The 27,027-nt window shown below is 39.0% G+C and overlaps 1 protein-coding gene across 2 annotated transcripts in view; it reads left to right on the forward strand.

Moving 5' to 3' along the window:
• PARD3B (par-3 family cell polarity regulator beta) overlaps positions 1–27,027 on the forward strand; it is a 1,140,410-nt gene that overhangs the window by 803,493 nt on the left and 309,890 nt on the right. For both annotated transcript variants that reach the window (XM_070458512.1, XM_070458513.1), the window contains 2 exons: positions 19,912–20,118; positions 20,843–21,080. In XM_070458512.1, coding sequence (XP_070314613.1) covers positions 19,912–20,118; positions 20,843–21,080 — 445 coding nt within the window. The remainder of the gene's footprint in view (positions 1–19,911; positions 20,119–20,842; positions 21,081–27,027) is intronic.

The raw sequence follows: 27,027 nt of genomic DNA on the forward strand, positions 1-27,027 counted from the left end.
TGAAGGACAGGGGAGCCTGGCGTGCTGTGGTCCATGGGGTCGCAAAGAGTCGGACACGACTTAGCAACTGAACAGCAGCAACAAATATCCAGTTATCCCAAGGGCAAGCTAAAGGATTGTCTTACCCCATGGAGCAGAATTTCTCTTTAAATCACTGCTTTTATTTGTTTTGAAGTTTAGACCTTAGAATTTATTGTTGTTGTTCAGTTGGTAAGTCGTATCCAACCTTTTTTAACTCCTTGAGCTGTAGCCTGCCAGGCTCCTCTCTCCGTGGGATTCTCTAGGCAAGAATCCTAGAGTGAGTTGCAATTTCCTTTTCCAGGGGATCTTCCCGACCCAGGGATTGAACCCGCATCTCCTGCATTGGCAGGTGGATTCTTTAACCACTGAGCCACCAGGGAAGCCCCTTTATCCCAGCATACACACAACAATTTAAAAGTAGCTGACCACTGCTAAAAACAAATTTACCATTGGCCATTGCTAGAGTGGCATGTTGTTTTCTATTCAGAAAGACAACTTATAAAACAGTACTTTCAAATCTGATTTTTAAAACAACCAACAAATGTGGAGCCTTCCCCCAAAACTCTGAAAACTTTTGAGTCATTTCACAACATGCAGGACCCCTTCGAGGATGAAGGCTGCTTTCAGGGGCTCAGCCAGCACCCTTTCAGTAAAAGGACATCGCTTCCCTAAAGTGAACCCCTGGTTAGAGTGCATATCTCATTTCCTGAGAGTCGAACCAGACCAGAGAAGCCCATTCTGGGAAGTAAGTTCTCCACAGTATTTCTGACCAGAAAGCTGGGTCTCTGCAATCCAAAATTATTCCCAGCAGGGAGTCTAAATACAGCCTGAAGCTACAGAAAAGAAGAGTCCCTTTTTTACCTGTTATGTCTATAAACTGTGATCACTTATTTTCATCCAGAGCCTTACTTCGTGCTGAACCATGAAAAGCAAAAATACATTTAAAATATTAAACCGCAAGCTATTAGAGAAGGGTAAAAGAGTCCCTTTGTGTCAGGATTTCTTCTGTCTGAAGGGATGAATAGCAGTCGCCTCTTTCTGACATAAATAGCTTTCATATAATACCTTCCAGTGCAGGGGCGGGGGGGTGGGGATGGCTTTAGGACAAAATACAGTCCCCACTCCTCTTCCCCCCTGCATGAACTTTTGAACAGGAAAATAACATTAACTGATTATTAAGCTACTTGTCACCAAAGGAAAGTAGATGGTATTTTTGTGCCTTAGATAATTTGTTAGCAAAAAGAAAAAGTCATCAAAAGGATAGTCTTTCCTTGCCCTGCTTTTAAATTCACTATTTTTTTTTCTCTTTCCAACTTAATTTACATTGTCCTGTACTTTCTGACTTGTTATTTTGATCATTATTGCACATGGTTTAATTTTTCATTCTAAAAATCTAGATTAGGTTTCAGAGTCCAGAGTGAGAGAAAGGAACTATGGAAATACACTTTTTTTTTTTTTCCTTCTTTTCTCTTTCCTTTTTTTCCCTAAGGGAAGGCTTTGGTTCGCAGAGGATATCAAATTTCAATCTCAGTTTTGTAAATAAGTATCAGGAAATCTGTTGTCTACCCATGCCAGGCTGTTTGTCTTGTTTGTATGTTTGGAGTAAACTCATCTACAAGTGTTTCCCTGATAAAGTTAACACTTAGTTAATTACCCAGAGCCTTGACATGTCCTCTAATTGCCGTTTGGCTAGCAAACGTTTGATACTTGTCTTGGATAGAATTTGTTGAGGCCTAGAGAGGCAAGCTCTTGATGGATGGGGAACAAACCAAATAAATACAGTATTTTATGTTCTTTTAATTCAGGGCCAAGTGGATTTGGATGAAGTGTTTATTTAGTTTGCTGGCTGTTTCAAGATGCTGTGGTGTATTGATTCCTTTTATTACTAGCAGTCGTTTAACCTGACCTCTTCCAGATCCAGTATTTTAAAAGCCATAAATTTTAACTTTACTTATGAGCAAAGGCTGAAATGCTGTGAAAGCCTTTTTATTAGTTGAGCTCCACCATTCTCGATGCTCTCGTGTCACCCGTGGCAACAATATTTAGGGCTTCTTAAATGAGAGTGGCTGCTCAGCTGCTAGGGAGGGGTGCACACAGCTATAAATGAAGTCATAAACATTTCAAGCGTATAGGATTCCATGATGCGAGAGCAGACAGGTGCAGGAAAGAAGGGGCAGGCCTAAGGAGAAAAGGATGGGGGTTGATCATGTTAAATAAACATTTACTTTAGCATCTCAGATACTAAGCACAGCTGGGAAACAAGGAACAGAAAGCAGATAACCAAAGAGCAGGGCGGAGCCAGAGACGGACTGGCAAGGCCACTCACACAACTGCCCTGGTCTGCATGTTCCAAGGTCCTAGGCACAACCTTAATCTCTGGAATTAAAGCAGACTAAAACTGACTGTCTTCCCTACGCTGTGAAAATATATGCTTCCCGTCACAGACTGATTTGAACAAGATCTAGGAGAGACTCTAGAATGTCAGTTCTCAACTCTTTGAAGATACCACGACCTATCCTCCGAGGACAGGGAACTGTTTTGTGTCATTCCGCAAATCAAAACCATTTCATCTTGAAATAGCCCAGTCATGAGCCTCCTGGCCAGGTGTATACCCTTTAAAGAGTCTAATTTTCCATAAAAAGGAGAAAAGGATAAATTATATATGAGTTTATTCCTGGAATGCATCACGAGGTAAGAATGAATGCCTTATATTTGGAGTTGAGGAAGAAACTTAATTCTACTTTGTGGCTTCCTGGTTTTAACTTATGCACACCAGTAGCTTTGGTCTGCTTTGTAGAAAATTTCCCATCAGTTTTCTCATTATCAAAGATGCTTGTTTAAACAAATTTTCTTTTCTCAACCCCTAGACCTCTTTTTATTTGATCATGCAGCAAAACTCTAATACAGCATTAGTGAGGTTATCTAAGCAAAGAATTATCATTTTACCATAGGAAAAAAACCTGAGCTACAAAGAGAAAGACTCATATTGAAATAATTTAAATAAAAATACCTCTGACAAAAGAGAAATGAGATCCCCTCCATTTTCACTTTATATTTGTTTGCAGAGGAATTTGAACCATAATGATATGTGCTTGGAACATCTTTCTCTGCAGAAGAATTTAATGCAAAATGATATGTGTTTGGGCTTGGTTTGTTATTTTACTTTACCAATCTCTGCCTTTTTTTCCTTAATGAGGGTCTTTTTAAGAATCATTATACAACCTCTGGCCAGAGACTTCTGTCCAAGCATTTTAAGATGCCAGGTATTTTCAATAATTTGAGTGAAACTTAAAAGATAACCCTTAATATTTGTCTCTTCTCTGGATATTTCAGCAACTTAAGTAAGAAAAATGGAATAGATCTAAATGTCTTGTTCTTAAAATTAAGTTGCTTCCCCAAATCATGTTTCTTAAATCTCTAAAATAGGAGAAATGTTCTTAGTAATTAAAAAAAAAAAATCAGGGTTAAAAGGATACCAGAATTTTACTATCTTTCAGTTTAAGAAATTGCCTAAACTCAGTTGAATAAAGGCCCCCATAGTATCCAAAGAGTTGTTTAGTCTTCATATTAAAACCAAAGCCTTCAGGGTGTGGGATCTTTACATGACTGTGGCCAAAGACTTCTGCCCTAGCATTATAAGGAGCTAGGCTTTCTTATTAATTCTGTTCCCTAAATTTAATCAAGGTAGATCTAAACATATTCTTTATCCAAACCATCATGTGACCAGTACCTTTTTTTGATAACTATGCATCGAGATTTTTTTTAATTGTAGTAAAATGTACATAACATGAATTTACCATCACTCTTTAAGGGTATAGTGCAATAGTATTAAGTACATTACCATCCCTGTGCATCCCACTTCTAATATCCCAGATATTCTAGTGAATTTCCCTGCAGTAAGCAGGCCTCCTCTGCAGGCAGACAGCCAGGGTGTATTTAATGATCTGGGTGGACTGTTTTCCCCTATACCCACAAGAGGGAAAGCCGTTGTTACCTTGGGGAAGTTACTCAGATTTCTAGAAAAACTTTCCATCGGGTTGGCTGTCATGGTGTGAATTAAAAGGTTATGTCAGAGGTTAAACTATGCAATTAAATCAAGAAAGCAGATTATTTTAGTCGCTGACATTAACTTTTGAAAAGAGACAGGATTAGCTGTACTTAGTCACATATAAACTGCACAAAGCAAGCAACAGGAAAAAAAAAAAAAAAGTATTTCAGCAGGTACATCCCTTGAAAGAAAATCATTCCCTCTCACACCTCTAATTTTTCATCTTAATTCTGTTACTTCATGAGGCTCCTTGTCTTTTGCCACATCTGCACACAGTGGCTGATGTGTTGTGATGCGTTATTTTTGTTTTTCTGCCTTAAAAAACATTCCCACACTCCCTTGATAATTATCTGCAAATTAACCTTTTCTCTAACTGGAATATTTAGTGGGATAGAGTACAGAAAATAGGAGATTGTAAGTGAGACTCTTTGGACAGGAGATAAATTCTTTGAGGCCACAAAGGCTGTCATTTATTAAATGACTGCTACAGTCTACTAAATGGGCCCCTTTTGACCTGAAAGAGTTAATGCTGTATTGAAAGTGTCTGGCTTGTCCCCACCTTTTCTCCCTTGGAAGGCTCTGACCCTCTAATGGCGGTAATAATAATAATAGAAAACAATCCCACTTTGCCTCCATTACTCTAAAACTGTTAATGGTATAGAATGTTTTCTATTCTATAAGTCTAACTGAAAACCGACATTCTGCTCAGCTAAAATGTCTAACGTGGTATTTTTTTCACTGCCGCTTTTACATCCTGTGCAGGGTGCTGAGTAAGGAATAAGGCAAAGGCTTATAATTGGTCTTTTAAATCACCATAAACACTTATTTCATACCCCCCCCATAGCTATATCTAGTGCCCATAACTCAGACATAAGATGATGGGAAAAACTATTTAATGATGCAACACAAGCTCCTTCCTAAATTCTTCTCCAGAACTAGGCAGGGAATATAAAAATATGACAGTGTGCTCAAAAATTGATTTAAAAATAAGGACAAAAGTAGCTCTTTTTGGTTGTCGTTGTTATATTATATATTAGCTGTGAAGCAAATAGTGCTTTCTTTTTAGACATAAGCACTTTTTAGAAGAGCCATACTTTTTTGTTTTTATTATAATTAATTATTAAAAGTGGAAAAGGATTCTGTCACGTTTGTGGTGTTGGAGAAGAATCTTGAGAGTCCCTTGGACAGCAAGGAGATCAAACCAGTCTGTTTTAAAGGAAATCAGCCCTGAATATTCATTGGAAGGACTGATGCTGAAGCTGAAGCACTGATACTTGGGCCAGCTGGTGGAAGAGCCAACTCATTGGAAAAGACCCTGATGCTGGGAAGGATTGAGGACAGGAGGAGAAGGGGGACCACAGAGGTGGTTGGATGGCATCACTGACTCAACGGACATGAGTGTGAGCAAGGTCCAGGAGATGGTAAAAGACAGGGAAGCCTGGCGTGCCACAGTCCACGGAGTCACAAAGAGTCGGACATGAGTGAGCTATGAAAAACAACAACAGTGTTTGGAACAGAACTGGGGCTTCTGGTCTGGAAGACTGACTTCAGTGAAAAGCAAAGAATGATCATACCTCCTTGCTGGGGCATTGTTCGGATAACAAACATTTGGCACAGGGCCTATCACATAATAAGTTCTAAATGAAGATTAGCTACTGTTATTGTTGTTGAACCAAAACAAAAAATCCATCCCAGTTTCAGGTCCTTAGGCCATATACACTAAGGGAAAATGAGTCCCACCTAATAGGTGGTGCAGTTCGAAATCTGCTCGTGTATCGTCTGTAGCAAAGAACATGTGTGTTCGAGGAACTGTGTTTGGACACAGGGCCTCAGACTTCAGAGACTTCCTGTCTCTGACCCATGGGACCAGTCGTGCCCCTGGTCACCCGGTTGCTTCACTCGCTTCGTGCTGTCTCTGTGCTCCCCCAGCCCCTACTGAGTTCCCTACAGTAGACAAATCGGTGGGCTTCCACCCCTCCACGGACCTCTGCTGTTCGGTCTCCCCCATGTGTGCCCTGGACAGCCTCCCAGCTTATCAGACACTGCCCAGTTTGCAGGGATCCATGTCGGGCCAGAATCCTTTCTCTGCCCTGACTCCCACCACTTACTGCATGTCTTGATTTACCCCACCTTGTTTTGGGGTGCTTTTGAATTCTGCATTATGACTCTTCATATAGATTGCTTGTGCCTTAAGAGCAGGTGTTCAGACAGAGATACCCATCTATGACTTTATTTGAATAATTCAGTCCGGTGCCTCTGACAGATAGAGAGGAAAACATATCCCTCTTTCAGAAGCAAGTATGATGTCTATATATAGTGTGTTGCAGCTTTGCTACTTTCTTGAACATAGGTAATTACATCTGATCACAATAAAAAAATCCATGATATTAGCACCACTGTTAACTTAGGTTAACTTCACCTACCTGTGCTTCGGTTTCCTCAGCTCTGCAATGGAGATAACCATAGTATGTACCTCATATCATTGAGTTAATTAATATCTTTGTAAAAGTACTCAGAACATGCCTAGTATAGTGACAGTGGGTGTTTATACTGTCATCATCATCATTATCACTCTCAATATAATCTTTTTCATTTTCCACTTTTACTGATGAAGAAACTGAAGCCCAGAAAAGGTTAAACAGCTCGCTGAGACCCAAGGTCTTTCAACTCCATACCCAAGATGCCTGTTACATCAAAGTCTTTACTGCTAACCACCCAAGACCGTTTGCTTCTAGTTTATAGAAAGTGAAAGTAAAAGTCTATCAGTCGTGTCCGACTCTTTGCGACCCCATGAACTATACAGTCTATGGAGTTCTCTAGGCCAGAATACTGGAGTGGGTAGCCTTTCCCTTCTCCAAGGGATCTTCCTAACCCAGGGGTCGAATGCAGGTCTCCCGCATTGCAGGTGGATTCTTTACCAGCTGGGCCACAAAGGAAGCCCAAGAATACTGGAGAGGGTAGCCTATCCCTTCTCCAGGGGGTCTTCCCAACCCAGGAATCGAACCAGGGTCTCCCGCATTGCAGGCGGATTCTTTACCAGCTGAGCTATGAGCGAAGCCTCACGCAGTTTACAGAGAAGTTCCTAGTTCACAGTTTAGAAATTCTATGAAGGAGAAGCTTGAGATAAACACACCCTTACAGCACGTCCCCACTCCAGAAGCAAACACCTTCTCCCTGTGGGGCAGTTCTGCCTCTTCCCAAATATGAAGTCTCAGTTGAGTGGCCCCAGGAATACAATGGAAGGACAGGCACTTAAAAGTGATATCACGTTTACTCTTATACTCTATTTACTATATATACTCTATTATATATACTCTATTTACTCTATATACTCTACTCTATTTACGTTTACTCTTATATTTTCAAAACCCAGCTGTAGATACGTTGTTTGAACCCTTGGTCAACCACAGTAAGAATTGATTGTATTCAACTTTTGGAAGCCTTTCTTTTTTTTCTGAAGTGTATAACAATTAGCAGTAGGCCTATAATTACTAGTAATCATCTAGAGAATGGTCCTCTCTTCATGGAGGAGTCAGGGGCCAAGCTGAACAGGTGACTCTAATGCAACTCTTCTCATTGTTGGGGAATTTGTCTCTCATAAAATCCACCCTAGAATATGTCCACCAACAGACATGCTTCTCACTGCTGTTATCAGCTCTGTACTTATTCTCCCTTCACCAATGATATAGCCAAAGAAGAGTCTTCCCTGCTTCCCAAGTATCTGTCAAACCTGAGTTAGAATAACGGGCAGGTGTTTATATGAAGGAAAAATTGGAAAACAGAGTGTTAAATCAAGACTATAGGTTACAATCAAAAGAAACAAATTTCATTCTGGCTCTTGCAAGGAAGCTAATTTGTTGACACGAGTAACTGATAAGTTCAGAGGAGCATCTAGATAAAGATATGGGTGGATCTGGGGCCTCTATGAATGATACTCTCTCTCACACTCACAGTTTTAGTGCATCTCTTTGTAGAAAAACAAGATGGTTAACAGCATGTCTAGGTTTATCCTCCCAGTAATCCCAGTAGCAAACAAGATGACTTTTTCCTGATCATTCTTCAAGGATTAGTTCTAAGTATTCCAACAATATACTCCTGAGCCAACCAAGGGGATGAAATGGCTAGGCATGCCTGGGTTGGAGGCACACTTCTGGGTGAGAGTAGGGGAGGTGTAGTCAACCAAGGAAAATCAGGATACTCCTTCTAGGTGGAGTAGTGGATACAGGGTAGGAAAAAAAGAGAATGGATATCAATAGTAGGGGGAGGTAGAAAGGACAGATCAGCATAACTGGAGAAAGTAATGCTCTTTCTCCATGAGCTTCACTGAGTCAGTAAAACAACATTTAGGTACTCCTGACGTTTCACTACAACCCAGCAGGAATTTCAGTACAAAAGAGATTGATCATAGATTTCCCCAAGAGAGCGTTATTCGTGGAAATACCACCTTCTTGTAACCTTGATTCCTGCTGGCAAGGGCTCCTCAAGCTGAGTTACAGGGACACTCCAGCGTGTTGTCAGATTTCTCAACAATATTAAATGGGACTTCCTTTTCATATTTGCTACCTCATTTATTTTGTGTGTCCCCATGTTATTAGTTTTACTGCCCATTAATCATTATATATTACAAAACATAGTAAAGTGTGCTGAAGAAGAGAGAGCAATGGATCTGACCGTGACAGTCACAGCTTAGGCATCAAGGAGGAAGCTTAGGGGTGACAGGCAATGCCCCTTCCTACCCATCCCCAGAGGCTCAATCATGAGCACCTCTTACCTCCCAGTGCACTAGTATATGTTTCTTTAGGCTTTCCCTCTTGGTCAGGGAGAGATCTGAGGACAGCAGTCTGTTCACCATGAGGACAGATGACTAACACCCTAAAAATGTTTCTGAAGAAATTGTTTCACAAAAACCTGAAGTTATAATTGTAAAATGGAAGAAAGTAAATAGAAAGGTATTTGATGAGCAGTGAGTTCTATTACTGTATAATATTTCAATCTTTCTTCTAATTTGTCCTGTAAGTTTCTTCCAAATTATCTTTTCTCAAAATAACAGTATTATCAAGCCATGCCTCTGGTGAAAACCTTTAAAAAGCTTCTGATTGCCTCCTGCTCTGAGTCTAGCCTTCTCAGCCCAATTTTGAGGCCCTTCTTATCGCACTTCCTCCTTTGTCCCCACAGTTACTTCCTGGCAGGTCCCAGGTCCCCCTTGCTGATCATTCATCCTGTGCTCCCGCTAACAAGCAGACATGCCAGGACTTTTCCTCATGCTTTTCTCTCACAATAGAGTGTCCACATCCTAGTTTCCCATGTATTCGATCCATCTTTGAGGACATTCATTCATGAGGACATGAATGAAGTAAATAAGGACACTGCATTCATGAAACTTATCCTAAGACTTGAGATCACAGTGTACTTTCTCTTCTCTAGACTTCCCCAAGTCTAAACTATTCCAGCCCTGAACCCTGCTGTATGTCAGTATGCTGTATGTCAGCTCTGTCATTTATAGAGATACCTATTGACTAATGATCCCAAAAACCTATAACCTTGTCTGTTTTGCCATTTTGTTGATGGTGTCACGGGTTGGTCTGAGGGAGAGGAATCACTCTGGCTGGTGAAAAAGACTTACTGGCTCTTTATTTGCAGTCCCTGACATGGTTCTTTTCATCAAGTGATTTTAACACCTGGCTTCTTTTTGGAAAATGCCTCTTAAGAAATAAGCTTATTTGGGCTATTGAAAGAGGAAAACAATTAAGCAATACAAAACAGAAAAGGTAGAAGTTTTGAATAAAGAGTGAAAATTCAAAGCTAATGATGACTCGGGCCCACAATGTATGGATATGGAAACAAAAATTTTCCTGGCATCGTGTTGGTTGTAGATAATCCTCCTAATGACTGTAAACATTGCTCATTAATGAAGGCATATGGTACAAACTAATGTTTACTAAATATTTACTGCGTGCCAGGTTCAAGCTCTGTATCAGATAACCTAACAACATGTGCGTGCGTGCATGCTAAGTGGCTTCAGTAGTTTCTGAATCTTTGTGACCCTGTGGACCAAAGCCCACCAGTCTCCTCGTCCATGGGCTTCTCCATGCAAGAATACTAGAGTAGGTTGCCATGCCCTCCTCCAAGGGATCTTCCTGACCCAAGGGCAAAGTGATGTCTCTGCTTTTTAATTCACTGTCTAGGTTTTTCATAGCTTTTCTCTCAAAGAACAAGTGTCTTTAATTTCATGGCTGCTGTCACAGTCTACAGTGATTTTGGAGTCCAAGAATATAAAATCATAAGAGATAAAAATATTAAAGCCCGAGAATTACACTCTCTCTGATAAGATACTCATAGCAGGAACAGCCAGCAGAGACCATTACCTCACAGCTGTTAGAATGGCTGTGTGCATTAGTCTGGAAAGCAGTAGGGCGGTTTCTCAAAAAATTAGAAATAGAACTGTCATGTGACCCAGCACTTCCACTGATGGATATATATCCTAAGAAATGAAATCACTATTTTGAAGAAGTATTTATATTCCCACATTTATTGCAGCTTTATTCAAAATAGCCAAGACATGGAACAACCCAAGTGTCCGTCAATGGATGAATGGAAAAAGAAAATGTAATATATATGCACACACACATGCACACATACATACATATATTTATATACACACACACATATGCATATACATGCATGTACACACACAAATACCTGCACATACAGTGGAATGTTATTTCACCATAAAAGAAGACAAAAATCCTGCCATTTGTGACAACATGGCCTTGAGAGCATTACGCGAACTGAAATAAATCAGAAAGACAAATACTGCATGATCTCACTTATATGTGAATCTGAAAAACCCATACTTATAGACACAAAGAGCAGAATGGTGGTTGCCAAGAGCTGAACAATGGAGAAAATGAGAAAGGATGTTGGTCAAAGGCTACAAACTTAGTTATAAATGCTGGGGATCAATGTACGACATGGTAACTATAGTTAATAATACTGCAATGTATACTTGAAAGTTGCTGAAAGAGTAGATCCTAAGTGTTCTCATCATACACACATACACAAAAAGGTAATAATGTGAGGAGATGAAGGCAATAATGAACCTTATTGTGGCAATCATTTTGCAATATATACATGTATCACATCAAATCAAAATGTATGTATATTTGTATCAAAATCAAATATGTATGTATCAAACATTGGGTTGACCAAAAAATTTTGTTCGGATTTTTCTCTAAGATGTTAAAGAAGAAACTGGGGCTTCCCAGGTGGCGCTAGTGGTAAAGAATACACCTAACAATGCAGGAGATTTAAGATATGAGGATTCAATCCCTGGGTTGGGAAGATCTCCTGGAGAAGGGCATGGCAACCCACTCCAGTATTCTTATCTGAAGAATCCCATAAACAGATGAGCCTGGAGGGTTACAGTCCATAGCGTTGCAAAGAGACACAGCTGAAGCAACTTAGCATGCACTTGATACATTGTATCATTAAACTTGCATCATTATATATCAATTATATCTCGATTAAAAAAATAAAATGTTTACCCAGGGTAAAAAAATCAGAGATTCACAGAAACAATTCGTTTCTTGTGCCTCCCGCCCTCTCCTAGACACGTACTTACTGGGGCACACTCTCACTGAAAGCAATGGTGAGTATATTTTATGCAGCCCATCGTCCTTCCTCTCCTTCTTTGTAGCTCTCTCTGGACATGAAAAAAACATTTGAATTTGTATAAGATCAATGGTGTGAGATGTGGCTTCATTTTGTACAGGAAAGAACTTTATAAATTATAAAGTAACAGGGAAATGTTAGTTACTATTTCACTTGTCTTCTGTTCCTCTTAGGACTTAGCACAGTTCTGAGTGACAAAAACTATTCAGTAAATACTCATTGATTGCTGACTTGATTTTTAACTTGAGTTTTACCAGTAGATTGAACCTAGATTGAAGTGCACCTTTTAAGAGATTGTTATTCATATTACTGGGGGTTTCCCTTGTGGCTCAGCTGGTAAAGAATCCGCCTGCAATGCCAGAGACCTGGGTTCCATCCTTGGTTTGGGAAGATCCCCTGGAGAAGGTAACAGCTACCCACTCCAGTATTCTGGCCTGGAGAATTCCATGGACTATACAGTCCATGGGGTCACAAAGAGTTGGACACAACTGAGTGACTTTAACTCACTCACTCATTTGTATTACTGAATATTCTTATTACACATAACCGTATAATTGTTATTCAAAGCTATAAAACCTTACTTTCTATCAGTTCTGAAAATAGTAAGTAATTGAAAATTTCAGATTTTTTTTTTCTTTTTAGTGCAGTCCATTAGCTATAAAAAGGGGAGAAATGAATAAAGCAAAAGTATAAAAATAATTTCAGGCCCTCAAAAAATACAGGTACCCAGTTTATACAACATCATATAAAAATATCTTCATGTGGATACCATCCAGGAAATCAGTCAGTTTGACCTTTTTGGTATGCTAATAGTTTTTTAAGAAACTTATTAGAATTCTTCTTAGTGTACTTTATTTTGAGAGTACGGCATTATACAACCCACGTAAGGCATAAACCACTCAACAATCAAAAGCAGAAGAAAGAGGTGCTATTGAAGTAAGCCATACAAAGAATAAGTGGTAAAAAGAATGAGGTGGGGGGAAAAAATCACTGAAACCATTTGCGTTCAGAATGAAAAGCCTGTTACCAAGACATGCAAGGAGGACTTGGAAGGAGAATAAAGGTATTCTTGGCAGTGGGGAAAACTAAGACTATTCAAAGTGTGCGTAAGGACAGGGAAGTAGCAGAAAAGGTTAATATCACAAAGAGAGAAGGTAAGTGGAAAGGAATGACTAGCAGAAAAAGACAAAACATAGAGATGAGTGAGTAATTATAAATAGGGTAGAAATAATTAGATCCTTGAAAATAGGACAAAAAAAACTTAAGGTCATGTTACTAAAAACAAGAGGCTGTGTGTGAACTCTGAGGGGGTAAAGCAGTCATGGGGTAAACGCCCTTCAGCTTCACGGCGCTGGAGTGGAGAGCGGTCACCATGCTATCACTTCTTTACTTGTATCTTCCTTTATCCCAACAACAAATATTTATTCAGTCCTTCTCTGCACTGGGGATGCCAAGATCAACAAGACGGAAAACGGTAGGTGGCGGGCATCGATCCTATTGATCCCATTCCACAAGTAGGAAAGCTGGCCTCTTTAATCAGTTTATTGACTCTTAAGTGAGTTTTTTTTTTTCCTGCTTAAATAATAAAAGTTATTTTTTTCCCCTTCTTTAAGTATTCACATTTCCTTCCAGACAACAATGCTATTTATATCATTTTTAAACTTGTTATTATCTTGAATGCCAGTTTGGGGGTACTGTTGTTGTTGTTTTTAATCTGGTGGAGTTATCCTGACAAGGCAGAGAGAGAAAGCAAAAGATTACAACAAACCAGCCTGTGGGTAGTGGGTTTGACTGAGTTCTCCAGTTGCTTTAACAGAATCTCCCCGGGTATGGTTTTAAATATATGTATTTTTTTTTTAAGAGTTTGCCTACTAAATTGAACCACAGAATCCATTTTCTTATCCACAAAGTTAAAAAATAAAAAGACAGGAGATTGTCATGAGAATATTTTCAGTGTAGTAAATTTACCATTTATTACATTTGTTGGATATAATTTGAGTCCAGGAAAAAAAACCAAAATATGGCATCAGGTTGTGACTTTCCATTTATAAATAAAAGAGGGATTTTTTTAGTGAAGAAAGCTAAAGCGTATAGCACCACGTAGCATAGATGTGGAGTCACTTGGAGGGCCATGCCCACACTTACAATCAAATCATTTGTTGTATTTGTTCACTTAACCTTCCCATAATTTTCTCTAGATCTTTCAACTTAAAGATAGACAATGTTTGGAGTCAGAGTAGGAGAGATTATGCCAATATATAACTCTTAATGAGAAGTTCATTATTGAATATTTTGACATGAATTTCAGGAAATGATAAGACCCTGAGATTTATGAGACTTTTAAAAGGAAAAAATTAAAATAAAAAATAAACTCTACTCCTCGAGAACTTGGAAATTGCCAGTAAAAGAACTGAGACCCAGATGACAGCAGATAACATATAAACCAGATTACATTATGCCCTCTGGTAATGAATAGGAAACAGGGTGCTGCGATAAGCTTGGAATGATGATCAATATTTGGAATACTGAGATAGGCAAGCAGGTAATTAGGCCCATTATGGACACAGTTAGCACAGATAACATAATTTGGGAAATTATACATTTATATATTATGGGTTTTTTTTTTCTGGGCTAATGGATTTGCAATGATATCTATTAAAGCATAGAAGACATTTAGCCTCCAGGGGAAACTACTAAAAAAAAATCAAACATACAAAATTTTCAGTAAGTTTAATCTAAAATAAAAAGACAAAGTGAGACGTATTGGAGGATAAAGTGGTGGTGTGACTTCCTACTTGGAATTGTAATAATTTTTCATTCAAAGAGTTTTAAGGCTATTAATTTCACATCACAACTCCCCATGAAGCAAGTAAAGCATTTTTATTGTATTTGCCCAAGTTCATTGTTCATAAGACAGCAAAGCCAAATTGTTAATGAAAGCAAGCTATCTTGACGAATCATGGCCTTCTCAAGTTTCATGCGGAGTCCCCTGTATAACATTGCAATCATTTTGATCCCCAGTTTACTACTGGGCACAATTGCTTTGTTTTAGGGGGGAGGGGCTCTAATGTAATTAATTTTCACTAAATGCCTTGAGGACTATCGATGTTACTGAAATGTGCAGATTAATACATTATTTATTGTTAACTATCATAAATATCTGTTAATTGTAAAGCTCTATCATGGAGGAAAACTTGCCATGTATCTGAAAGTGAATACCTTCTCCTAAATAATTCTTTATGTTTTAATAAGAATGTATTGGAAGCAGTTTCATCAATAATGGAAGATCCAATTACTGGTCTTCTGGATTAAGGCATTCTTTTATTGCAAGATTTTAATGCTAGAATGGGAAGTTCAAACATTGCCAATGAAATCTCAGACTAATTAAATGACTATAGCCTAAGGAGAAGGATATCTAAGACTCCACTATTAATCTTCCCAAGAATAGTCTCTATATGTGATGAACAGATGGATATATATATATGTATATATATATATATCCATACATACATATATATATACCTTATTTCAAAAGAAAAAACTGTAAGGAGTTGTTTGGAGGAAAATTAGTTTAACTTTTGAATAAAAAAGGAAGGATGGTACTGTATTTCTTTTTGGAGCCCTTTTTCACCTTCTTGCAGAGGGAGTAGTTGTATTTTAAAATGCAGTGGTGGATTGAACCAAATGGATTGTTCTAGAGCTTCATTTACTCAATGTTTAGAGTTGGTGTAAAAACACCAATGACAATAATCATCACCAATGCTTTATGAGTACCTGTTATGTACCAAGCACTCTTCCATCCTCATTTATCCAAATTTTACAGATAAGGAAGCAGCCACAGGAAGGTTAATAACTCAAAAAATAAGTGGCAGAGTGGGGGGTATTGGAATGTCTCACTGCCTCTCCACTTCATCACTCACCGTTAATCACTACTCTCTAGAGCGTTTTATTCTCTATTATCTCTTGCAGCACATGCTCTTAGTTGCTCTGCAGCATGTGGGATCTTAGTTCCCCAACCAGGGATTGAACCTGAGTCTCCTGCATTGCAAGATGGATTCTTAACCACTGGACCACCAGGGTCTTGCATGAGAAATGTTATACTCAACAACAGCATGTTGAAATGGGACTTTCTACTTAGAAGACTGGGGCAGTGGTTCCAGGTTTTTAACTCTATTTTGAAGAGGTACCTCTCCCCTTGGACAGTACTGTCTACTGCCCTTCTCTCTACTTGTTTCATGTCCATGGGAGAAATGGTGGCAGAATTCCTTTAAATCTTTAGACTTGGTATATGAGTTCAGTTTCTTCATAACACTGCATTTCCTCTGGATGGTAAGGAGGAACAGGGGCTATGTTTGAGGATTGGTGGAGCCAGAAAACATGGCCCTGAAATTTCCCTCTACTCTGTATGAGGAAGGCTTCCAGGTTCAAGTCAAGCCCATCCTTCACTTGGCACAAATAAATCTTCAAAAAAGCTATAGCATCTTTTAGAAAATCTTTCTGTGATATTTCTTTTGGGGACGTCTAAGGAAAAATTTGGCACATGGAACTTTAAGAATACTTTTATTATACTACTTTAAGTATAACATTTCTCAGGAAAGATCCCTTTTTTATACCTTTGATAAACATTGTATCATGTTTCTAGAAATTTGTGAATGTCAAGTTCATGTTTCTGATGGGAAGAAGTTTATCAGTATCTTAGAGAACATGGTCACTGAACATAGAAGTCATAAGTTTAAAAAAATAAAGCCTTGCTACTAAAGTTTGGGAAAAGATCTATTTCTTGGCATTTGCAGCTAATCTAAATGGGCCTGGAAATCATTGAAAAATTATATTCAGTTTACATTCAGATACTCAAAATGGGACAAGTAAATGCTCAGATTTGGACGTAGTCCATCTCATGACTGATACCATGTGGTATTCAGGGATCACTGTCTCAAACAGTTGCTTAAAATCAGCCACAGTCAGTATCACATCAGCTACAGGTGAAAATGTGAGAAGTCCTCACTTTGGAGATGACTTCATGGGATGTAACTACTGAGGATTGATTTTGATTAATATCCTTCAAGAAGACCTCTACTTTAAGTGGGAACCTAGAAAACAGTATGATTTGTATAAATGGTTAGGCTAAAAATACACAGAAAATCTTCCCCTTTTGAAAGCTACAGGATTTACAATGCAATGGCAGCCCAAGCTGGAACTGTGGAGAATGGGAGTGGGGAAAGACTGAATGTGACAATTTATCGTGCTCACATACAATCTTTATGTGCTAAAACCTTTATTCCAAGTGTTTGGTTGACATTTAGTGCTGATGCCATCAATTGACTTATAATAATCTCTCGTAACCAGTAACCTCAACCTTCCCTCAGAAGTCTTGGACATAAAGGAAATGCAAACCCTAGCCAAGATCCTTTCACTCAGAGATTCAATTCAGTCAGTTCAGTGCACCTATAAGTCCTTGTAAGGACTTTTCCTGTTTTCAAATTCTCCTCTCTAACATCAGTCTTTTTTTCCCCACCACCATATCCTGTTTATTCCCTAGAAATAAATAAGAAAGTTGTTTTCAAGCCTGAAAATCCCTGAGTCCACATTTACAACCAAGACTCAAATGCTTTTCCGCTTTTGTTATTGCTGTTTTTGTTTTTTTTTGTTTTTTGTTTTTTTACCACATCCAGTAGAGTTAGGCTATAATTTTGACCAGCATCAGTTGACACTTCTAATTTGTGACTTCTATTTACATAAAGTGAATTAATTGCTGGTTCTATTAATCCTGCAAAACCCATGAATCCTTAATGTTCAGTTTGCTTCAAATGAGTAACAGTGTATTTGTTCCTTCTCAACGATGACTTCTTGCTGAGCTCCTTTTAGATAACATGCCTTATATCTTGGATGATTTATTCACTTTCATGTTCCCTAGAATTTATTGCTAAAGGTTGACGTGAATGCTTACAGTTTGGGCTCTAATATAATCTCCTGAATGGCAATTAATAAATAAAAGATGGTTACTATTGTTGACAGAGGAACTAGGCTTCCTCAGATAGTTTTCATCTTCATGTTTTTCCCAAACTTCATGTCAGATCCCTAGGGAGAGATGGTGTAAAATGTTTTCTGTAAACTCCAAAGCTTTTACTGTTGCTTTAATACCCCCACACCTCTCTGTTGCTTTTTGTTTTCTTGTCAGAAACAATCTTACTCAGTTTCTGTTTCTTCCACTCACTTTTGTTCCTGGGACTATAAGAAATACACCTCTTTGTGGATTTAGTAGCAGTGTATTCTTATTATTTACAGTTTGCAAAGTAGCACCTGAAATTTGTCCCTGAAATTTCTTATGTTTTTTCCTTTCACCTTAATCCCATCTATGTTGCATATCTTAATGATACACTGTTACCTGTAAAATGGAATGTTTATCATCATCATGTACATTGTTAAAGTGCAAAATTGCCTCCTGTAAGGTAATGTGAAACTGGAAAAACAACATCCAGTTTTTGCATTTTTGTCTGCTTAACTAGGCTCAGGGCTAATATAGACTAATGGTCTTAGTTAAAGATGAGGAAACTAGAGACCATTTGAAGTAGCTTTACCATAGTTAAGTAGAGGGTGAAGGCCAAGTACTACTTTGGACAGTATAGAGCAGAAAAGGCACAGTGAGGCTTCCTGAAAACAGTTCCCAGCTCTGCTGCTTATTAAATGTGTATCTTTAGACCAGGTATTTCTCTGCCCTCTGCCTGAGTTTCCGCATCTGTAAAATGGGAACAATATTGGCAGTAGCACAACTTTAAGAATCATGTTAAGTTAGTACAGGTAAAGCACTTAAACTAGGCTAAGCATTTTCTGCATTGTTAGCTATTAGCATTATTGTCATTATTTTGACTGTTTTTAACATATTTACAATACCTGGGATGGTGTATTTTGTTTTTTAACTCTATGCATGTCTATACAGGCATGATGCCTTTGCTGTACTTCTTTTCTATTCTTGTACTACCTAGTATTTTCTTAAGCAACTAGTAATAATACTTATGGCAACAGCGTTAGTAGAAGCAAAAATAGTGATCATAGTAAGAAGTGATAGAGCTGTCTCCTGAGCCTTACTATATACTAGGCATTGAAGTAGCTACTTCATGTTCACAATCCATAAGGTGTACTCAATCTGTATCTACTCAAAACTGTAAGGCAGTCTATTTCCAGAAATGCAAGTGCAGCCCCTTCATGACAGTAAGCTTTGTAACTGGAGAGGATCATGAGCTTTGGCCCTGGTGGAAAAGAGCCCTGCTAGAATTCCCTCCATCTTTAAAATAATCCTTGTGCTGCTGGTATTTATATAGCCTAATCCTGTTACAGACAACTCTGAGCCTGACTGTGGGTGGGAATGGAGATCAAGCCATGAGTGAAAAGTGGCAGGTAACAGGGCAAGACAAACAGTGCAAATGAAAAATATTACATGTCAAAACACAAATTATTAAACTTCGCCCAGGCTATTTTGGAATATTATATCATGCAAAGAAAATTACCCCATTTCCTAGATAATCAAATAGAAATACACATGGAGCAGTAAGCATTGACACAGAGAAGTTGTTTTCCTTCCTTGCTTTGCTTTGTCTGTCGACTAAATAAATTGCATTTACCAAACAGGAACAGTGCTAGAGTATGATAAAGTGTTTAAGGACAGAAATTAAAATCACTTCAATGCTGTTTGATTTTTGTGCATATTACATTCCTTAATAATTATAAGAACAATTTTGGAAATAATAAAAGCTACAATATATGGGAGTGCTTAGAATGAGAACTGTGAAACACTTAGGTGCTTGGTGTGTGTGTGGCTATGTGAGTGTGTGTATACATACTCTGATACTTATAATCTCTAGAGACTGCTACAGCTTTTCAAATTCATGCATATGTGTATGTGCATATATATATATACACATATTTATTCTGTATATAATGTGTATTATCATTTTAAATCTTCCCACAACTTTATAGAAAAGGAACTAAGGGACCAAGATGTCAAATACTTGCTCAAAGACACAAAAAAGTGGCAAAGCTGAGGTTTAACACCAAGTCCCACCCCCTTAACACCCCCCACCCCTGCCTTTCGAGATAGAACAACAAGCCTTCCTACTCCATCAGGCTGCCTTAGGGGAAGGGTGACCTTTTGCCCCTTTTTCTTTTTTTTCCAGATTCTCCAAGCAAAGATTTTGGTCCGACTCTGGGTTTGAAAAAGTCCAGCTCCTTGGAGAGCCTCCAGACCGCAGTTGCCGAGGTCAGGAAGAATGAACTTCCCTTCCACCGGCCTCCGCCACATATGGTCCGCGGCCGGGGCTGCAACGAGAGCTTCCGAGCTGCCATTGACAAATCTTACGATGGACCTGAGGAGTCAGAAGCCGGTAGGGCAGCACGCTTGCTGAAATGGTTTCTTCCTCTCGTTATTATCAGCGAATCATAGGCACAAATGGGTGCTTAACTACAGAGAAAAATGATTTAAGGATCACAATTATATTTTTGATATTAAAAGTAATTCATTTTCCTGATATGTTTTGCCCTTTGGCTTAATGAACATGGAATTGGATAACGCAATATGCAATTTATTTTACAGGGCAACCACTGAAGAATTGTTCTCCTTCAATTTCCTACAAGGACCAACTGTCATTTACCCTTAGGGTAGCAGCACTAAGTATGCATTTCTTGACATTCTTATGCAAGTCATTAGATGCAGCCTCAACCCAAGGACTGACTGCATTAATTGCATTGAAACAGCCGGGTTATAGCTGCACTCAGAAACTTCTCCTGGAAATAAACTCACCCTGTTTGTTGCCCAGCATGTCGGCATTCTGAGCTGATCAGGGTTAACAAGCTGCTTTCAGAGAGATCAGTGTTTCAGCCCATATCAAACCTTTTATACTCCTGGCTAAGCAACCAGCGTCCCCCACCCCCAACAGCAAAAGCCTTGCATAACCAGTTAGGCAGTTGTCTCTTCAAAGGGCACATGTAGCCACACGGCAGAGTAGAACTCCTGAGTGCTTTGATTTGTTCTTCTATATTTTAACTTTTCTTGAAATACTGACAGAGGAGCCCCTGACTATGTGCATTGATTTTTTTCCTCTTGTGCAGATGGTCTGTCTGATAGGAGCTCTCACTCCGGCCAAGGAGCTCTGAATTGTGAATCTGGCCCTCAGGGGAACTCTGAGCTAGAAAATGCAGAAAATAAAGCCAGGAAAGTCAAAAAAACGAAAGAAAAGGAGAAGAAGAAGGAAAAGGGCAAATTAAAAGTCAAGGAGAAAAAGCAGAAAGAGGGAAATGAAGATCCAGAAAGGAAAATAAAGAAGAAGGGATTTGGTGCCATGCTAAGGTAGGGACCTGCTTTTGAAGGCACAGTTGGGTTACTTTGCTTTGGTTTGGTTTTTTCTCTCTTGATGAAACTACTCATTTGTGTTCACTCAAAAAAAAAAAAAAAATGCAAGCTTTCCTTCCTCTTCAGCTAGATGCCTAAACATCTTTTTTTAATTGAAGTATACTTGATTTACATTGTTGTGTTAATTTCTGCTGTATGACAAAGTGATTCAGTTATAAAAGAAGAATATATATATATATACACACACAGACGTACACACACATTCTTTCCCCCTATGGTTTATCTCAAGATATTGAATATTATTCCCTCTGCTGTATGGTATGACATTGTTGTTTATCCGATCTCTATGTAATAGTTTGTATTCACTGACCCCGAACTCCCAGTCCATCTCTTTCCCACCCTCCCTCATCCTTGGCAATAGCAAGGAGGTATATGAGTAACAGACTCTATGTATAGGAGTCTGTTTCTGTCCCATAGGTGAATTCATTTGTGTCATATTTTAGATTCTACATATACCTGATATCATATATCTGTCTCTCCCTTTCTGACATACACCACTTAGTATGATAATATCTAGTTCTAGCCATGTTGCTGCAAATGGCATTATTTCATTCTTTTTTATGCCTGAGTAATATTCCACTGTGTATACATAGCACATCTTCTTTATCCATGCATTTGTCAATGGACATTTAGGTTGTTTTCATTCTTGGCTATTGTGAATAGTGCTGCTATGAACATAGAGGTGCATTTATCTTTTTGAATTGTAGTTTTGAATAGATATATGCCCAGGAATGGGATTGCTGGATCATATGTAGATGCTTAAAAATCTTAACTTGGTGATTGTACATGCTCCTTTTCTGCAAAGGCAGAAGGAGCCTTCTTGGTTGGCTTCTGACACTGGTGATGGCAGGAAGCTGCCATAAAAATGTCAAATACAAGTCAAGACTTGCTGGAGGCATGAGTGGTACCCAAAGCCTTTGGTACCAGTGCATTATGTGAGTAAAGAATATGCTTCTTCATCAACATGGGGAAAGCAAGAGGTAAGGGAGTCTTCAACTGTGACCTATAGAATACCACCTTTGAATTAGAGACGACAAGGTAGATGAACCATACCCCACTCCCACTCCATCCCCAGTGATTCCAGGTGTGTCCATGGCCAGGTCTGTGTGCACATCAGCCATCACCTACTGAGGCACTGTGATGTAGTAGAGAGGTTATTGCATCTGGAGTCAGAAGGCCATTGTCCGAACCCATCACCTTCCTATACAACTGCTGGGCATCACACACGTTAAATACCGTCATACACGTTAAGGCTCCTTGAGCCTTGCTTTCATCAGTTTCAGAATAAGTCTGGTCCACTGCTGTCTAACTCAGTGAGACTGTAAGACGAGATGTCACAGGCAGCCAGTCCATCGACTAGGCATGGCTCAGCAGGGTGCAATCAGAAAACAACTTTATTTCTTCTCCAACAGCTCCCTTCACATATGCCCTGTTTATGCTGTCAAGATGTCCACAGTTTGATGAGGAAGCACCTCTTTCCATTATTGCCTTTACCTCTATAATTTCCTATCAAAGAAAATCTCTCAATCTCTACCCTTCTGTTCCATGGGCTGAAGATGAGTCATGGGAGGTGATGGTTGATGGGCCAGTTTGGCATCTCTTATTAAACCCTTAGGAGATGTCTTTCTCAAGAATGCCGAGTGGTATTTGTCATCAGATGTTCTCAGTTAAGGATCTTCCACTGAAATTTTAGTGAAACAGAAAGTTCCATTCCATATCTGTTATTCATATATATATATATCCCTCTCTCTCTCCCTGTGTGTGTGTGTATGTACATGTGACTTTGAAACTACAGAGTGACATTTAGGGATACACATAATCTAGACACCAGTGGACAAATCTCTAAGAAACCCTTGTTTTCCCTGATGGTTTCTATGGTTTTATATATCCATTTACCAGTTAAAATGTTAAACTTGCCCTTATTCTGGGTAACTGTCATGACTGCTATTAGATGATCATCCTTGATAATAATGATAACACAGAACTGTAATATATTTAGATGAGAATCACCTTTGCAGTTGTGGAGTTCAGAGATTAAAAATGCAGACTGTATTTGTCACTCTTATGCCAATCCTGGCTTCTGTGCTTTCTCTCTAGGTAACATTGGGCAAGTTACTTAATCTCTGTGTCATCTAAAAAATGGGAATAACAACAAAATCTATTATTATGAGAATTATAGCTGCTTAAGTATATGTAACTTGCTTAGAACAGTGCCTGGCAAGTAACAAACTTTCAATAAATGTTCATTATCACAGTAAGTAGAATAATGGCTTCCCTAAAGATGTTCATGTCCCAATTTCTAGTAAACTGTGAGCATGTTATATTGCCTGGCAAAGGGGAATTGAGGTTGCAGGTAGAATTAAGTTTGCTGTTCAGCTGACCTTAGGATAAGGAGATTATCCTGAATTTCCCGCTGTGGGCACATGGCAAGAACAAGGGGTCTTAAAAGTGAAAGAGGAAGGGCTTCCCCGGCGGTACAGTGGATGGGAATCCACCTGCTGATTCAGGAGACAGGAGTTCGATCCATGGTCCGGGAAGAGCCCACATACTGCAGAGCGTCTGAGCCCACGCATTGGGCCTGAGCTCCGGAGCCCAGGAGCCACAGCTGCTGAGGGTCAGCGCCCAGAGCCCACGCTCTGCAAAAGGGGAAGCCACTGCCAGGAGAAGCCCGCACGCCGCAACTGGCGAAAAAGCCCATGCAGCGGCAAAGTTTCAGCACGGCCAAAACTAAACAGATAAAAATTTCTTACAAGAAGATGTGACTGTGGAAGACAGATACAGAGAAATGCAATATGTAGCTGGAGGGACTGTGAGCCGAGGACTGTGGGCAGCCTCGAAGGCGGGAAGGGCAGAGCAATGCATTCTCTCTGGAGAACTTCCAGATGGGAGCACAGCCTGCCAACCCATTAATTTTGGCCCATTTTTGTTGTTTAAGCCACTCAGTATATGGCGGTTTTTGCAGCATCAGTAGAAAAGCATATTGCTATTATCATAATTATTATTACTTCTACAATATTAATTTATAAGGTTAAAAAATCCTCTTTAAAGTGCTAAAGAAAAATACTATAGTGATTTAACTATAGTAGTCCGTAAATAGAAAAACTACTATAGCTTCACATACCCCATTTTCTAGAATGTTACTGAATTAAACTTTAACTCTGTATTTTCTTTCACATGATGTGATTTGGCAGGTTCATGCTCCATTGCCCAGAATACAGAGTTGGCTCTTCCTGTCGTTGTCCAATGTTTGCTGTGTCTTCCTCTGATAGAAATCACAGGTCCTTCCTAGATTCTTGAGACATCTAGCAATTCAGATTTTATTTCCTTGCCCTATTTTAGAAAAATTAAGATCTGAAAGGTGGTGTTTGATTTTTTCCTCTGGTGTAAAAATAGCAACTGTTTTCCGTAGCCTTTTGCATCCGAGTTTGTGAGCATATTGGAGATGCACATTTTCAAAAACAAAGAACACAAAAGCTGTTACCATTACCCCACAGACTTTGCTTTAACTCTCATCTGTTGCTCAGATGCTATTGACTTAGTTACTTATTTTTTTAAAAAAATTGGTTGCTCTAAGGATCTCAAGGAGTTAGATATGTGGTTTAAATATGTATTATTTTTTCCAGTATCTGCACTTCAGACACCCTCCTGAACTTCAGTATAGGTTGTGTAGCTGTGCCATATACAGTGATACGTGGCCGCGGGCGTGAGCAGGGACCAAATTTCTGCCTCCCTCTCCTTCCCTCGCCACACATCATGGAAATATAATTGTGGTAGCAGTAGCTTTGCTCTTGCTTGTGGAAAGTTAAGTGCCATGTGCTTTTCTGCTATTCTCTGGTCACTTTGTGTTGATGCCATGTAATAGCACAGTGTAGCTCAGTTAATTTAACCTATTTCCTATCATCTTGAAAAAATTATGGAAGATCTCATTAATTCATACCTTTATATGTATTGTCCGGCCCCAGTATGCTTTGTTGATTTCAGAGTTACTGCCTTGCAGATTCACCTATGGTCTTACATAGGCTATGACTTACTGTGGGAAAATATACAGCTTAAGAACCTACCAATTTTGGTAGTTTCCCTCTATACTCTGTTTTACCTGCTGTTGAAAGAGAATTTTAGAGGATCAGGGTGCTTACTTTTTTTTCATTTTGTGTTTCTTGTATTCTTCATGGCATTACCCTGCAGAAAAGACCACCAGTGGCTCCTTGCAACCAAAGGGTGAAGTTCAAAACCCCTTAGTAAACAACCTCATAGCTATCAGCCCTATTCCACCTTCCTGGGGTCTAACAGATATTTTCTAAGCACTAAAAACATATATATATCCTTTGGCTAAGAAAATCTTACCCTGTTTATAGTAAAAACCCAAAGTCAGTCCTTGATTTCTTAGTTATTTAATAAGCTTGTCAATCCTTCTATTCTTTAAACTGAATTCTGTCAGTTTAATTGTATTTGAAATCCATTCCTTTACATCATAGCCACTATAATCTCCTCTTGGTATTATAGACCACTCACTTTAAAAACCTTCAGATGGTCAGCTTGTTCTGGACCTAAATGGAAAGGTTTAAAGTCCATCAGGTACCTTCTTCTATACCGCTGGTGTGCCCAGCGAACTTCTTTTTTGATGGATTAACAGAGAACAAAGAGTAAAACCTGCCACTAAGAATTTCATTTCTGTTTTTTTAATATTTTGCCCATATTCATTTGATCAGTAACATTGTTGAATGCCTCCTCTTTGTCAACAGCATTCGTAATTATTCTTCACTTACATAACCACCATTTAATAAGGGCCTTCTTTGCATCAGACTTCCCTGATGCAAACAGAGACCTGCAATGCAAGAGACCTGGGTTTGATCCCTGGGTCAGGAAGATCCCTTGGAGAAGGGAATGGCAACCCACTCTAGTATTCTTGCCTAGAGAATTCCATGGACAGAGGAGCCTGGCAGGATACAGTCCATGGGACACGACTGAGCAACTACCACTTTCACTTGCATCAGGCACTGTTCTAGGCACTGGGCGTACAGCGATAAACCCCTTCTTTAATGGTGCTTTTTAAATCTTCACAAGGGAAGGAAGAATCAGAGACTTTTTAATTTATTGGGGTGAGTTTAAATCAAAACAAACAAAACATTATACAACATGTGAACTGCCTGTAACAGTGAATTTCCCAGGGAGTGATGGGATGTTTGCCTAGGATACATACAACTTGAAGGAATCCGCAGTCAATTTATATGGTGCGGAACAAGATCTCCAGGCCACGGCTCTTGTGGGATTTATATCCCAGTGAGGGAGAGAAGAATGAACAACTCACTCAAAATCACTGAGGTTATTTCAGGCTGTAGTAGGTGCTAAGAAAAAGGTAAAATCAGAAGAGATGGTATCAGTTCACCCTCAGCAACTGTCCACCAGCCAGCTAGAGTGTGCATCTGCCCAGGCCACACTGAATTTCTAGCAGCTGCATTATCAGAACTTAGCACACCCGGGTTTTCTCATGCCGGATCACTTTATGTGTGCTTTTTTTTCTTTCTTTTCTTTTTTTCTTATTTTTTTGTAGCATATGAGTATAGGAAGATTATTTTTAAACCAATTTCATATAAAGCTGTAGCAGAGAGCCAATCCAAATTGTGTCCGTTTTAGTATATATGATACCTGAAGTATCATTTTGAAGGTTGATGATACTTCATACCTGACATAAACATTTTGAAGACGCATGGTCTGTGATTGGAATGGTGAACTTGATTTGTAGCTGTTTATAGTAACTGTTTCTCCCAGCCCACCAGTTGGATATTTTTTTATTATTTTGTCTTAACCCAGCTAATGCAGGTATACACTGGTTTAGTTTCTACAACAAAAAACCTAAATCATGAACCCTAATGACAAAGGTATT

Source organism: Odocoileus virginianus, chromosome 30 (genome assembly GCF_023699985.2).
Source record: "Odocoileus virginianus isolate 20LAN1187 ecotype Illinois chromosome 30, Ovbor_1.2, whole genome shotgun sequence".
In the NCBI taxonomy this organism is placed as follows: domain Eukaryota; kingdom Metazoa; phylum Chordata; class Mammalia; order Artiodactyla; family Cervidae; genus Odocoileus; species Odocoileus virginianus.